Here is a 14,190-nt window from a genome sequence, read left to right as displayed (position 1 = left end):
TTTCGGGCTCCTGGAGTTGGGGGTCGCTCTGAGCACAAAGAGGGGCCCCATGGCGAGTGCAAGCACCGACCCTCTCATATTCCCACATCACTTTTGAGGAAAGAGGGTCTCCCCAGAAACCGAGAGACCTGGTGTCAGGTCGCTGAGGGGCTGTGACCAGCGGATCTGAGCCTGGGGGCTCTGGCAATGTCGTCCTGGACCCCTGACCGGGAGGCCGGGAGGCCACAGGGCAGGATGTGCAGCCTGGCCAGGCAGAGCGGGGCCCTTTAAGCCTGCCTCAGTGTGTTGCTATGTATGGACCAACTTCCTTAGCAACCACCTGGCCTCTTAAAGGGGCCTGAGCGGAGGCTGCCAGCAGCCATGGCTCCTAAAAAGAAGGCAACCAAGGGGGCCAAGGAGCCTGAGGTCAAGAAGAAGCGAGGGGGCAAGAAGGAGTCCATCACACCCATGGAAAGGCCCCTAAGCGAGGAAACGCGCGAGTTCTACCACATCCAGATCCGCGACCTGGAGGACCGGCTGGCCCGGTGGGTGGGGGAGCCGCACCCCACTGCTGCTGCTGCTGGAGCTGGCCACCCTGCCTCAGCGGGGTCCCAGGCTATGCTCTGCTTCCCCTGCAGTGTCCAGGCCCCATCACCCACCCAAGCCTGAAGGGCAGAGTTCAATCAAAGGGAGCCTAGAAGCAGCAGCCCTGGGGGTGGGGGGGCCTCCTTCCCCTCTCCCCACCCTGGACCTCTGTGCCAGATTCCCTGTGCCGTGCACCCTCCTGACTGACCTGGAGCCTCACTGTCCACGCTGGGCCTGTTTCTCCAATGACGTGAGGGTGGCCCCTACCAGGGCTGCGTGGCACACGTTGGGGGGGGGAGGGGTTGTCTAACTTAGGAAACACACTCGCTCCATGTCACTTTTCTTACTTGGAAATTCGTTTCCTTTCGGTGGTGATACTCCAGCCCAGTCTCTGGGGATGTGACTGGTCCCTTAAAAGAAATCCTTCGGTGATGAGTCAAAGCAGTTCTTCCCCAGGTGTTGTGTCTCTCGCTTGTCCAGGGGCCCTGGGCGGTGCTCACCGTGTCCTTGAACTAGTCTCAGAGGCCCCGTTGCACAGGGGGCTCAGGGAGGGGCCGTCACCCACAGCCAGAGCACGCCCTCCTCCAGGCTGCCTCCTGCCCCCCCACTGTGTCCTCCGGCTCCCTCCCCACTCCCCGCAGCCCTGGCAATGGGAGCCGTTCAGGTGTGGGCTGGGCAGCTGATAAAGTAAAACACCTTTCCAACCAGCTTCGCTCAGTGATGCCCCAGAACCAGGCACCATCACGTGCTGTTTTTAAAGATTCAGATTTCCCTCAAGTTGGGACACCTCGTGGAGTTGGGACAATTACTGGGGTGACTCTGTTAAGTCCCTCTGCAAGGCCCCAAGAACAGAAGTGGCAGAGGTCAAGGACCCATAAGCGAAGCAGGACATCAGGGCTCAGCTTGCAGTGGCCCCCGGGGGGGGGACAGCCTCGAGGGGGCAGCGAGTTGTGGCTTGGGCCACTGAGGGCCAGGCAGCCCCCACACCAGAGCAGCAGGGAGTTCACAGGCAGGGCTGGAGAGCATCCGAAGCCCGTGGTTAGGCGCCTACACTTTGGGGGTCACACTGACTTGGATTCAAGTTGCGCTTTGGCCACTTCCTACAAGTTTCTTCCTCCTCTGGGCTCTTTTCTCGTCTGCAAAATGTGGGTTGTCACAGCCCCCGATTCCTTCCGAGTTGTGAGGTTCTTGTAAGTCCTCTCGGTACTGGTACTGGGGACACAGGTGTGGGCGCCTCAAGAGCTGGCATTCTCGCCAGGAGGTAAGCTCGTGCTTGGGCTCCTGAGGTCATGAGCTTGATGGGGGCACAGTGATGAGGCTGAATTCCACCCTGGAGGGCCCTGACCGGACAGAGGGAGGGCCCAGGAGAGCTGGCCCCACAGTGCAGGGAGCTTTGGCTTGCTCAGCCCCTTCCCTGGGGCCACCCTGTCCCCTGCCTCAGGTACCAGCGGAAGTGGGATGAGCTGGCCGTGCAGGAGAAGCTCTTCCGCCAGGAGTTTGAGCAGCTGACCACCAACAAAAAGGAGATCGTGGCCTTCCTCAAGCGCACGCTCAACCAGCGGGTGGACGAGATCACTGACCTCAATGAGCAGCTCCAAAACCTGCAGTTGGCCAAGGAGCTGGAGAAGGACGCCTTCGAGGCCCAGCTGGCCCAGGTGCGCCACGAGTTCCAGGAGACCAAGGACCAGCTCACCACAGAGAACATCATCCTCGGTGAGGAGATGGACGAGGCCCGTGCCGTGGTGTGGGGTCAGGAGGCCGAGGCACCAGGGTCAAGACCTGCCTCAACCCGCGTGGGCTAGCACTTCTCTCTGACCCTCGGTTTCTCACTTGGGAAATGGGGGGTAACAACTTCCATATTGTTCCCACAATCCCCCTAGGCAGGAGATACTGTCACCCCTGTCTACAGATGGAAGTGTCTTGCCCAAGGTCACCCAGCTGGGAGGGGTTGTCATGAGGCCCCATGAGAGTGCCTGACCCGGGGTGTGCTGCTTCAGAGGCTGCCATGCATTTCCATGCCAAGGAGTGGTGTCAGGGCGGCTTCTGGGAGGTGGGACCTGAGCAAGGCTTTGTAAGACTGGCGGAGGGAAGGAGCAGCAGACTCCTGGCTAAGGCAGGACAGGGTGTGGGAGGGTCAGGAAGGGTCAGGGCCCAACGGAGACACTGGGACAGACGGGGAGGGAGGGGCCTCATCCGAGGCCCTCGGTGGGTGCCGGGGCCAGCAGCTCCCGAGGCAGCCCTCACCAGGCCTGTGTCCTGTGGTGGGGCAGGGGGGAAGCTGGCTGCCCTGGAGGAGTTCCGGCTGCAGAAAGAGGAGCTCTCCGGGAGGTTCACGACGCTGGAGGAACGGCTGCATAAGCAGGAGAGTGAACACAAGGACTATGTGTACGACCTGGAGAAGAAGTCGGTGCTGGACAAGGACAGGTGGGCAGGCGGGCTGGGCCTCGGGGCTTCCCCCAGGGCTGGGCACCGTCCAGGCCTCTGCTCGCCTCAGCTCTTCATTGGGGCGACCCCCAGCCGCTGCCTGGCGGGTGACGGCGGGAGGGAACAACTGAGCTCGCAGCTCCAGTCCACGCGCCGGAGCCGGCCACCCCCGGAAGTCCTCTTGCCACTTTTGGTGCTACAAATTAGATTTATTTAGTAGTCAATAATACGTTGGTATGGCTCAAAATTTCAAAGGTAGAGTACAACAGAAAGCCTCCACCAATAGCCTTCCTGGGGGCGGGCAGGGAAGAGTATCGAGGTGACTGACACTCTGGGGACCCTCACATAGGCGAGGGCTGGCGAGGCCTGCGCCCACTCTGTGGGACCCTCCTTGCTTGCACCCAGGCTGAGGAAAGAGATCATCCAGCGCGTCAACCTGGTGGCCACTGAGTTCCGCAAGGTGGCGACGAGCCAGATGTGGGAAACGACCAAGCGGACCATCAGGGAGAACAACGCCATGACCCAGCAGCTGTCCAAGCTCTCGCGGCATGGCGTGCAGCTGCTGCAGGAGAACGAGCAGCTCAAAGACAGCCAGGACAAGCTGTGCAAACAGCTGGAGCTGCTGGAGAGCACCCAGAAGGCCATGGTCAGGCACCGCAGAGGCCACCAGAAGGTGTGGCCACCAGGCGGGGAAGCTTGGGACCCCGGCCCCAGGGCAGATGCCCACCTGGAGGCCTGGGGCTGGAGCCAAGGTCTGAGAGAGAGGTGGGAATGTGGGGCAGGCCCTCCTGGTGGGGCCTGCAGGGTGCTGACCCCAGCGCTGGTTCCTCTTTACTTGGGTGAAAGCCCCATAACTTGCTGAAGTGCCACCCCCCTCCTGGGCCTCTCTGTAGAACAGGGTGTAACGGGGTGAGCCCTGGCTGTGTCGGGCGCTGGGGCAGCAAGGCCAGCCGAGGGCCTGTGGTGGGTCCAGGCCGCACCTGCCCGCTCCTGCAGATCATCCTCATGCTGACCGAGAAGTGCAAGGAGCAGCAGCAGAACACAGCAGAGGCCCAGAGCCTGCATGCCCTGCTGAGCCAGCAGGAGCAGCACCTCCAGCAGCTGCAGAGGGACAACCAGGAGCTGAGGTACAGCGGGGAGGGGGGTGCAGGGGAAGAGGCAGGGCAAGCTGGAGGCCGCCTCGCCTACCTGCCGCTTCCCACTCCAGAGGGGCCTGGGGCTGGAGGAGGGCTGCGGGCTGACGCCTCCGCTCTGGGCTCAGGAGCCAGAAAGACCAGCTGACTCTCCTGCTGAAGCAGCAGCAGACCAAGGCACAGCGGCTGCAGCACAAGCTGACCAGAGAGCAGAAGGCGCGGGCAAGACTCCAGACGGCCCTGGCCCAGGGCACCGCCTTCCTTCACCGCATTCTACAGGTAAACAGGAAGCAGGGGACGCAGGGTCGGACACTGCTCAGAGATAACTGGGCCACCAGGAGAGGGCCAGGCCAGGGCCAGAGGAGACTCCTGGGAGTGTCCTTTTCTGGCTCTGGACATCCAAGATCTCATCAAGGCCTCAGAGGAGTTTGGCTACTCTGGGCCCCAGAAAGCCACAGCCTTCGTCTCCCCATTTGGTGAATGGGTATCCCAGCACCGCCAGGCAGTGCTATGGAGAGACAGGGAGCGGGGTACAGTTTTCCAGAGGGCCCTGGCCCCCCTCACCAGGCCCCCCCGTCCGTGCTGGCAGACGCAGTCCAGTGACGCCGATGCCGACGCCGGGGACAGCGACTTTGATGTGGTGTTTCAGCTGCAGCACAAGGAGATGCGGCAGCTGCTGGCCATGCTCAGCTCGGCAGCCGCTGCCTCAAGTTCCTCGACGTCTCTGTCCCCCAGCGAGGAGAGACAGCTTTGCAACCCGTGCCAGGAGAGGTGAGTGGCCCTGCGTGACCTCGGAGCGGGCAGCTGCGGGACTGGCCCCAGGGCTGTGCTCAGCTGACCCGGCCAGAAGCCGGCCCCTGGGCCTCTCTGAAGCTCAGTGTCCACCTCAGCAGGGAGGTGGTAAGGCCGCCCTCTCACCCACAGCAGGGCCGCCGCCCAGTTCTCCTCGGCGGGGTCTCTACTGCAGCAACCGTCCCATGTCACCGCCTATGAGCCCAAGGGCCTGGAGCCTCAACGCGTCAATATCTCACCCAACCCTGAGGACCTCAGGCGGCTGTCACACCCCACCCACGTGAGACGCTCCCGGGCGCTCAGCAGCCCCATGGTGAGGGTGCCGGGGCCCCAAGGACGGCGAGACGGCAGTCAACCCTGGGTCAGCAGGGCCCGGCCCCAGTGGAGCTGCGAGGCCCTGGGGAGGTAGTTAGTCCCTGCGAAGCCCCCATTTCCCATCTGCGAAATGGAAGAACATGTGGCCAGGCCTTGGTGTGTCAAACCAAGCGCCTGCGTCCCCTAGGGTGGGCTTGCTGGGCTCTGATGACCCTCCTCTACGGGCTGGGGCTGGGGGTGCAACCCCCAGGAAGGCCTCCCCTTCCCAGTTTTCATCTTTAATTCTACAGGTGCACAGCTCTGACGCTCCAAAGAAATTCAAGAAGTTTAGTCTTCCTCAGATTTCCCTATTTTCTAAGTAGGACACAGAAAGACCAGCCCCTATGCTGGAAATGGGCCATTTCTGGCCACAGGCCCCCTTTAACCTGTGGGCAGCCAGGGCGGCCTGGAGGTAGAGTTACATAAAAAGTAGATACCACAGGTTAGCGCGGCGCCTGCGTGGATGTGGAGACCCGGTTGGGCGAGTGGGCGGGGCGGTCGGGGGCGGCGTCAGGGGCCCGACGCGGGACTCTGGCTTCGCGCCCTGATGTGGTCCAGGAGCAGGTCCGTGGCCCGCTCGAGCAGCGGCGGCAGCAGCTCCTGCTCGGCGGGAGAGAAGCAGCCCAGCACATGCGCCTGCACCGCCTCGGGATGTGTCGGGCGCCCGATGCCCACCCGAAGCCTGGGCATTGCCTGTGGGAGAGCCAGAGGGGCCCCGGGAGATTGGGTGAGGGGTGCTGGGGCCCCTTGCTGGCCCATGCCAACCACTGCGGGACAGAGGGGCACACTCACGCTGGAGTTGAGGCAGCTGATGCAGGAGCGGACTCCGTTGTGGCCCCTGCAAGGAAGCAGAAGTTAGCGCTTCGAGGGTCAGCACCCTTCCACCCTCCCAACCCGCCTGGGTCGGTGTGCCCGTTCCCTCTGCCAAGGCTAGCGTTGGCACCCTTGCCGCACTCCAACTGGAAGGCCAGCTGCCCTACCCTGCCCTGACCAGTCCAGGGCCTTACCTGGCGCTTCCTCCCAGCTTCAAAGCCAGTTTCCCCAGGGGCTTGTCAAGTTCGTCGTGCACCAGGTAGACCTCCTCAGCAGTCAGCCCAAACAGCTCGGCTTGGCAAGGGAAGGGTGGCCCTGGTTACTGTCCAGCTGCCCAAAGGGGGCTGTCCCAACGCAAGGCTGCCTCCCAGAAGGAGAGCAGCAAGCAACTCAGCTTCACATATAAAGAAACGGAGGCGCCCACAAGCACCAATGGCCGCTGGAACTCAACAGACAGCGGGGTGAATGGATCTGCCCCCGCCCCGAGTCCCCTCCCTGGCCAGTGCGCTCTCAGGGCCTGACGTCCCACCTCAACTCACCGGCCCGGGCCACGCTGCGCCCGTTGGCGTTCATGAGGCGCCGCGGCCGGAGCAGGACCAGCTGGGCATCCCCCAGCGAAGCCAGGGCGAGGTCGGCGGCGCAGCGTCGGTCGCGCGCCCAGCTTTCCGCCACACCTAGCCGGCGGGCCAGCTGCCCCAGCACTGCCATGCCCACGCTGTGCCGTGTGCCGGGCAGTCCGGCGTTCCCCAGGCCAGCCACCTGCAGGAGGCGGCGGGGAGACTGAGGCCCGACCACTCTCGTCACCCCCTCTCTCCCCTCAACGCAGCCGAAGGGGAAGGCAAAGTAGGGCGGGGAGTGAGGGAGGAGCGCCAGGAAGGGGCCTGGAAAAACGGGGGCCCCCTAGGGCTGAAGGGAAACTGGTGCTGGACGGGCAGGACCCTGCTCCAGGGAAGTCTGAGCCAGTCCGAGTGACCGACCCATTTTCTAGATAAGAAAGCGGAGGCAGAGGGTCGGGGGATAGTGCCCGGGAGAGGACGGCAGAACGGAACTAAGGCGCCCAGGGCCCCTGCGTCGCCACCCCGCTCCACTCACCAGCCACCGCTTCCCCGGCGGTCGGGGTTCCAGAACGCACCGGCTCATGGCCCGGCTGAGGCACAGTCCAGCGCCCAAGAGGCCGGGCGGCGGCATGGTGTCCCCATTCACGGTCAGGGCCACGCCCCTGACGTCATCCAGCCTTCAACCAATCGAAGTCGCCCTCAGTCCAGGCCCCCCCAGTCGGCGTCCAATCCAGGGCGGGCAGCCGGGCCGCCATGCTTCTGAGGGGCGGAAGTGACCGGGCGTCGGCCGTGCCCCGGTGCCCACACGCATTCCTCGTGCGCTGTCACCAAGTCCCAGTGCAGTTTGTTGTGAGAGTGGCGGAGCCCTCGCTTGACCTCGGACTTGAGAGGCGGGAACCTTGTTTAGGCTTCCGTCTGTGACCCTGCCACGGGCTACGGACACCGGAAAAGTCCGTTCTCCGACATAGATCTCACCCTCCCCAGCTAAGGAAAGTTTGCAAACGTCCGTCCGACAGAAACATGATCTCGGGGGCGTGGCCAGGGGGCGTGACCTACGGGCGTCCTGGAGATGGTGCCTAGCAACGTCGGAGCTGGGGGACTCCAGGGGGCTGGGGGGCGCTAGGGAGCCGTCCACCACCGGGAGATCCTCCCGGAGGAGGCCTCATGACAGACTCCGGAGAGGTGCGGGAGAAGGCTGAAGCAAAGGTCGGGGTAGAAGAGACGAAGACTGGCTAAAGTAGGGAGAGGCAGGATCGTGCAATGCAGGAAATTCCCTGGCTGCCGCACGGAGAACCGCGGGCGTGGGACGTGTGTGGGGATGTCCGGCCACCGGCTGGAACTGGCATCCAGGCAGGGATGCCATTAGCCCAGAGGAGAGAAGGAGAGAAGGAGAGGGATCTAAGAGATCTTCAGGAAGTGGGACAGACAGTGGGACTTGAGGACTCGAGGTCTCGCGTGGGTGGCTGGCAGAAAAGGTGGGAAAGCCCTGCAGGCTTCTCTGCCTGTGAAATACATGAGGTGGGTATGTTAGTGGAGTGGGGGTCATTTCTGAGACGGGCCCCAGCCTGCTGTCCCTCCTTCTAGGATTCTCTGGAGCTTGACCAACCTCCCTCACACCACATCAAAAAGCCATGGGTAATTCCAGCGCCAAAGAGGACCCTGGAGTGCATCTTTGGGACCAGCAAGGTGTTCCAGAACTTTGATGATGCACAACCAAAGGTCGCGGGGTTAACAGTGCCCCTCAAAGTCAGGGAGTAGTGAGTGCTACCTTACTTACCCTGGTGTCCCAGCTTCCTGCCCGGCATGGCCATTGACGTGATGTGCCTCCTCATCCCGTTCCTCCCCCTCTCTGGACTTAAGTGGACTCAGCTGTGTTTCAGGGTTCTCCCACCCCGGCAGATGCAGCGCTGCTGGCTTGGATGAGCTCCAAGAACGGATGAGCCTGCTCTCCCTGGGTCTCTGCCTCCCCACCCAAGTCCCCCTCCTCACAACCCACTCCCCCATCCTAGCTGCATGCCCTGAGCGGCCCCTACATTACAGCCAGTCCCTCTGTCTGTCCCTGCCCCCCGCAGCTACCACTGTGGCCAGCAGTGCTTGGAGCAAAGCGACTGGGAGATGGCTGTGCTGTACTTCTCCCGTGCCCTTCAGCTGGACTCCCGGCTGGTGAGAGGGAGAGTCAGGGTGGGCGCTGGCAGTTGCTGGCACACACCTCCCCCTCACTGTCACACCTGCCAGTCCCCTCCCCTCAGGCCATCAAGTTCCTGTAACTGAGTGGCAAGCCTCAGGGCAGATGGTGGGGAGGAAACAGCAGCCCAGACCCTCTCGCTCTCAGATAGATTTCTACGCCTTACGAGCCGAAGCCTATATCCAGCTCTGCGACTTCTCCTCTGCTGCCCAGAACCTGAGAAGGGCCCACGCCTTTAAACCAGAGAACCTGGAATACCTGGAGCGGCTCAGCTGGGTGCTTTACCTGCAGGTGCTAGGCTGCCCCAGGGCCCACACAAGGCATGCTCCTCACACCGGGGCCTGCTGGCTCTCCCTCCAGCTCAGGGGGGCTGTCCTTGTTCCTAGGATCAGCTCTGTCTCCCTGGGGACCCCCTTGTGTCCTCACCTGCTGCCCCTCTCCCACCTCCCAAGTTGGTTTAATGCCAGAGCTCAGTAAAGTTTGCAGCCTGTCCAATAGAACTTTCTGGAATCACAACTGTGGCCTACTTGGCACGCTCCAATCTGTAGCCACAGTCAAGTGAAAGCCCTTGAAATGTGGCAAGTGTGACCTAGACACCAATTTTCCAACTTTATTTCATTTTAGTTAAATTTGTGTAGCCACATGAAGCTGGTAGTACAGCAGTAGGCAGCACAGGTCTAGACGCTAAACACTGAAAAAAGGTAAGAGTGCCCCCCATTTGCAATTCAACTGAAAAACAATTTTAAACCATAAAATACCAACAAAGTTCTGATTTGTTTTTCCATCTTGACAACTTTGACGTCTTTTTCTTTCATGTCAATAATTATTCAATGTTTTATTAAAGAAAAAAATTGGGGCCCTCCCTGGCGGTGCAAGGGGTTAAAGCACAGCACTGTGAAGCTGTCCGCAGCCACCGCAGCCTGAGTTCCATTCCCGGCCAGGGAGGGACCCACAGGGGCAGCAGACCTCTCCTGTCTCCCTGCTGCTCCCCTCTGCAGTGTACCTCATCCATCTGCCTGTCCTGCCCCCCACTCTGTCTCTGGTGAATCCTCTCACCCCCCTGCACCTCTGGCCTGCACCCCAGTTCTTGTGTGCATAAATAAATAAATCTTTAGAAAAAAAGAAAAAAATGTACAGGCTCCAAGCCACACTCTTAGCTTATCCATTGGGTGCCTGAGTCCCGTTCCGCCCCTTCTGTGATCTTGGAGAAGTTACTTCATCTAAAAGGCGACTGTAGCTAGTGGCAGGGAGAGAGGTTCAGGTTCTGGACAGGGCTGGGCAGCCCAACGTCCTGGGTCTCTGTCCAGCGTCGCTGTCTTCTGTCTCGCACCAGTTAGTCTTGTGTCACACCATTTCTGTCACTGTGTCTCTGTCTCTTGCTGTCTCGCCGCAGCTTGGCAGCCTGCGTGACTGCCTCTCCTCTGCAAACCTCTCCTAGATCTCCATGTCTCTGGCCTCGTCTCGTCTCCTACCTCTTCTGTCTCAATGTTGCCCCTACACTGCAGGTGCTGCTGGGGGCACCCCCAGAAGTGACTGCCCCCTCTGTCCTCAGGGCCAGTGCCTGTTTGAGCAGCGTGCTTTCATGGACGCCCTGAACGTCTTCTCACAGGCCTCTGAGCTCCAGTCCGAGAACCCCTGCTTCCGCTACCGATGGTAGGTGCACACACTGGTTCTCCCCACGCCCCCTGCCGCCCCCCGCCCTGCCAGATGGAGCCTTCTGCCCTTGCCCTTAGCATGGCCTGTCTGCTGGCCCTCAACCGGCACCAGGAGTGCCTCACCCTCGTCAGCAAGGAGGTGAAGAGCGGCACCAACAATGCCGACATCTACATCCTGCGGGCCAGGCTCTACAACTACTTCCAGAAGGTAGAGCCGTGGGTGGGGGCGGGGGGGCCCACAGCCTGTGAGCCCTCAGTACACTATGAGATGACAGGACCCCCACAGGCTGTCGGCCTGCCCAGGAGTCGCAAACCAGCCTGGGTCTGCAGAGACCCCTGGCAGGCCCTGGCCACTCAACTGCCCAGCCAGGGCCTGCACCGGTCCCAGAAAGCTCAAGGCGAGAGGCCTGCACCATTTCCGCCAGCCCCCCACCCCTCCTTCACAGCCCAGGGGCGCTGTCCCTAAGCAGACAATGCAGGGGGCTGAGCCCACTTGGGAGCCGACTTGGGAGCCGCCATCTGGGCAAACCCTGAGGCCCTTCCTCCCTGTCCTCTTCCTCATCTAGTCCTTTCTTCTTTCCTTATTTGCTACACCTGCTAAGAGCCCCCATTAATGCCACCTAAGGCAGTACAGGAAACCTTAGTGGCCAGAGAGACCAGGGGTCTAGGCGAGAAGGGGCCATGGTCTAAGAGGCATTGGGTGGGGTTCTGTGGGCCCAGGAAGATACTGACTCCTTCCTGGGGGCTCAAAGGGTGTGCCCCAGGGCAGTGGGCTTTAGAAAGATCCTCTGGCTCCTGGTGGGGGAGTCTGAGGAAGAGACTGCGGAGTGGTATGGGAGGGCGGGAAGATGACAGATTGGGAGGGGGCAAGTTCCACAGCCCCTTGGTAGCCAGGGCCGGACTGGCAAGCCTGAGTGAGAGGAGGAGCCGGAGAGTGCTGGTTTCAGCTCTACCTCGGCCTGCATGTGAGGAGGCCGGACACACCTCAGGGCAGACACTGGGGGCCCGCCTTGGCCAGGTTCACCTCAGCTGGACACATGTCCTGTCTTAGGGTTGGGTTTCTGTGCCTCACATGTGATTCAGTGAGTCTCACTCAAAGGAGATGAGTAATCATTGACAATTATTACCTGTCAGGACTTTAGCCTCTCCCATCACCTCAGCTCCTGCCAAGCAAGGCACCTGCTAACCACGTCTCTCATGTTTACCTTTAAGGCTCACAATAGCCTTTAGGTAGACACCATCCATGGTGCTCTTCTCACAGAGGAAATAGGCTCAGAGAGGCTGGGGGTCTTGCCCAAGGTCACCGGCCAGTTCTCAGGGCTGCCTTGATCTCAAGGCCACCTGTCCTAAAGCCTTGCTCCAGCCTCCACTTTGGTCCCCTCCGGACTTCCTTTCCTGGTATCCAGACTGTCTGTCCTGCTCACCCTCCAACCCATTACTCTGCAGTACATGGGCTGCTTGCTAAAACTGTTTGTTGACTGACTGACTGACAACCTGCTCATTCAGTGGAAGGTATTTGCCTGAGGATGTTGTCTGCTCACGCCTAGGCCTGAACAGTCTTGGTCAGAGTTGTCTTGGGCTTAAATGAGGTCGGGGTGGGGAGGGTGTGCAGGATCCGGGAGGACATGACAGTCATTGTTTGAAGGCCTCCTGGAATGAAGTCCTCCAAGGAAGCACCGCCGTAACCCCATTTTACAGCGGAAACCACTGAGGCTGACCTGACTGAGGTCACATCTGGGCAGCAAGGATGGGGCCTAGAATGGGATTTTCCCACAATGCTCCCTGCCTCCTTCAAGACATGAAACAAGGCAGGGGCACCGAGGATGGCGGCCTGGTGCTGGCTTGTGCAGAGAGCTCTTACAGGCCTGGAGGTCTGACTCCCCTCACTTGGCCTGTGCCCCTAATGCCCCCTGCAGCCCAACTTCTGCTATCGGGACCTGCACAAAGCCTTGCTGCTGGATCCCACACACCCGAAGGCCAAGGTGCTGCTCAGGATGATGGTGGACCAGGCCCAAGAGGCCCGGCAAGAGGCGGGGGTGCTAGCTGTTCAAGGCAAACTGCGGTATGCACTGAAGCGCATCAACTGTGCCATCGAGAACAACCCCCTGGACCCCAGCTTCTTCCTCTTCCGGTACTGGGTGGGGAGGTGCTGGTGTTTGGTCCTGGGCCCGGCCCTGCCCCAGACCTACTGCGTGCTCCTGGGGAGACCGCGACATTCCACAGACCCTAGTGTCCCCATCTAGCCTCAGAATCTTCTCCCACTCCCCACTGGGCTGGGGGTGGGGTGGGGGAGTGAGGGGGGGTGGGGGAAATGATGCAAACAGCAGCCTCAATTAACCTTGGAGTCCTGGATGCCCAGGCCTGCCAGCCCTTCACAGGGGAGACTCAGCCCAGATCAGTGAGAAAGGTTTGGGTTTCAACCCGCCAGGACTTACCACATAAGATTCATCGTCATTGCTTCTCGGCCTTTTGGCTAAGATTAAGAGTAGTATCTGTTCTTATCAGTTTAATATCTGGTACGTCCGCTATCCAAGGACAATATATCAAATGGATTTTTGGAACTAGGAGATGGAATAGGAGCTTGCTCTGTCTGCTCCACGCATCGACCTGGTATTGCTGTACCTCCAGGAACGATGCACAGAAAAAAAAAGATTCATGTTCATTTAACTCCTTAAGCCCAGAGTGTTTCTCATATAAACTGAGCACCAAAGGCCTGTCCCACATACAGCAGCATCTTAGCATGGGGGCTGGCATCCCCCCCTAAAGAAAGGCACTATAACTTGAGAAAAATTAAGTTCCCAGTGACTAGCAGGTCATCTGAGTAGCCACCCCATGCGGACCAAAGCCAGAGCAAACCTAGTGCAGGAGGTGGGAGTCCCCACTTCCTCCAGGGGCTGGCAGGCCAGGTGGGCAGGCCTGGTGGGCAGGACTGGTCTGAAGCCCTCACCCAGCAGGGGCCTGAGCCCTCTGTGGTGGTCCCCAGGGGCACCATGTACCGACAGCTCGGGGAGTTTGATGCCGCCGTGGAGGACTTCCTGAAAGCCCTGGACATGGCCAGCGAGAGCGAAAGCGACATGGTGCAGCAGGCCCAGCGCCAGCTGCTGCTGGCCTACAACGACTTCGCGGTGAACTGCTACCGGCAGGGGGCCTACCAGGAGAGCGTGCTGCTGCTCAACAAGGCCCTCAGGGACGAGCAGCAGGAAAAAGGCCTCTACATCAACCGTGGTGGTGAGCAGAGGCAGCCAGGCTGGGCTGCGTGATCGAGGCCCCCAGCCCCCCCAGCGCGGGAGGGGGGAAACGGGAAGGCTCGCGGTCTCAGCTGCCTGGACCCACTTTGGGAGACGACAGACTGGCCATCGACAGGCTCTTCAAATACTCGATCAAGCGGCTGAGCCAAGGCTTTCCCGGGCCTGCGAATGCCCTTGGGTTTGCGCCCTTGGGTGGGTGCGAGCAGCCACGTTTCAGACCCAGTGGGCGCAGGGTGAGCTGGGGTTCCTGGGCCCTTGGGAATTGGGAGACCACTCAGCTCCAGCCCCGGGCCCCAGATTGCTTCTTCCAGATGGGCAACCTGGCTTTTGCTGAGGCGGACTACAAGCAGGCGCTGGCCTTGAGCCCGCAGGACGAGGGCGCCAACCTGCGGATGGGCCTGCTGCAGGAGAGGATGGGCTTCTGCGAGCAGAGAGGCCGGTGCGCCCGGGCTGTGGGCGGGGCCG

The 14,190-nt window shown here is 60.9% G+C and overlaps 3 protein-coding genes across 4 annotated transcripts in view; 2 read left to right on the top strand and 1 right to left on the bottom strand.

Annotated features, from left to right (window-relative positions):
• Positions 1 to 360: 360 nt before the first annotated feature.
• Positions 361 to 5,450, top strand: LOC101621319 (chromosome unknown open reading frame, human C9orf117). The gene is made up of 8 exons (XM_012721655.1): positions 361 to 524; positions 2,006 to 2,277; positions 2,835 to 2,988; positions 3,394 to 3,661; positions 3,985 to 4,115; positions 4,250 to 4,400; positions 4,711 to 4,892; positions 5,046 to 5,450. Exons 1-8 carry the CDS (start codon positions 361 to 363, stop codon positions 5,320 to 5,322), a joined length of 1,599 nt encoding a protein of 532 aa, XP_012577109.1. The 3' UTR covers positions 5,323 to 5,450.
• Positions 5,451 to 5,542: 92 nt separating this feature from the next.
• On the bottom strand, positions 5,543 to 7,277 carry PTRH1 (peptidyl-tRNA hydrolase 1 homolog (S. cerevisiae)). Of its 2 annotated transcripts, XM_004677310.2 has the most exons (5): positions 7,173 to 7,277; positions 6,620 to 6,839; positions 6,275 to 6,374; positions 6,060 to 6,105; positions 5,543 to 5,960 (listed from the first exon to the last, which is right to left on the bottom strand). In XM_004677310.2, exons 1-5 carry the CDS (start codon positions 7,266 to 7,268, stop codon positions 5,778 to 5,780), a joined length of 645 nt encoding a protein of 214 aa, XP_004677367.1. In that variant the 5' UTR covers positions 7,269 to 7,277; the 3' UTR covers positions 5,543 to 5,777. The 2 variants fall into 2 exon arrangements, with proteins under 2 accessions (XP_004677367.1, XP_012577110.1); XM_012721656.1 differs by having other exon boundaries at positions 5,543 to 6,105.
• A 524-nt stretch (positions 7,278 to 7,801) lies between these two features.
• The window catches only part of TTC16 (tetratricopeptide repeat domain 16), a 12,471-nt gene continuing 6,082 nt past the window's right edge, over positions 7,802 to 14,190 (top strand). The window contains exons 1-9 of the mRNA XM_012721374.1: positions 7,802 to 7,819; positions 8,222 to 8,394; positions 8,710 to 8,800; positions 8,970 to 9,113; positions 10,375 to 10,475; positions 10,556 to 10,685; positions 12,394 to 12,608; positions 13,461 to 13,705; positions 14,023 to 14,164. Coding sequence (XP_012576828.1) covers positions 7,802 to 7,819; positions 8,222 to 8,394; positions 8,710 to 8,800; positions 8,970 to 9,113; positions 10,375 to 10,475; positions 10,556 to 10,685; positions 12,394 to 12,608; positions 13,461 to 13,705; positions 14,023 to 14,164 — 1,259 coding nt within the window. The remainder of the gene's footprint in view (positions 7,820 to 8,221; positions 8,395 to 8,709; positions 8,801 to 8,969; positions 9,114 to 10,374; positions 10,476 to 10,555; positions 10,686 to 12,393; positions 12,609 to 13,460; positions 13,706 to 14,022; positions 14,165 to 14,190) is intronic.

This window comes from Condylura cristata, unplaced genomic scaffold (genome assembly GCF_000260355.1).
Source record: "Condylura cristata isolate star-nosed mole 26May11 unplaced genomic scaffold, ConCri1.0 scaffold00006, whole genome shotgun sequence".
Lineage (NCBI taxonomy): Eukaryota > Metazoa > Chordata > Mammalia > Eulipotyphla > Talpidae > Condylura > Condylura cristata.
The sequence above is the reverse complement of the archived record's forward strand: the minus strand, read 5'-3'. Positions and strand labels throughout refer to the sequence as shown.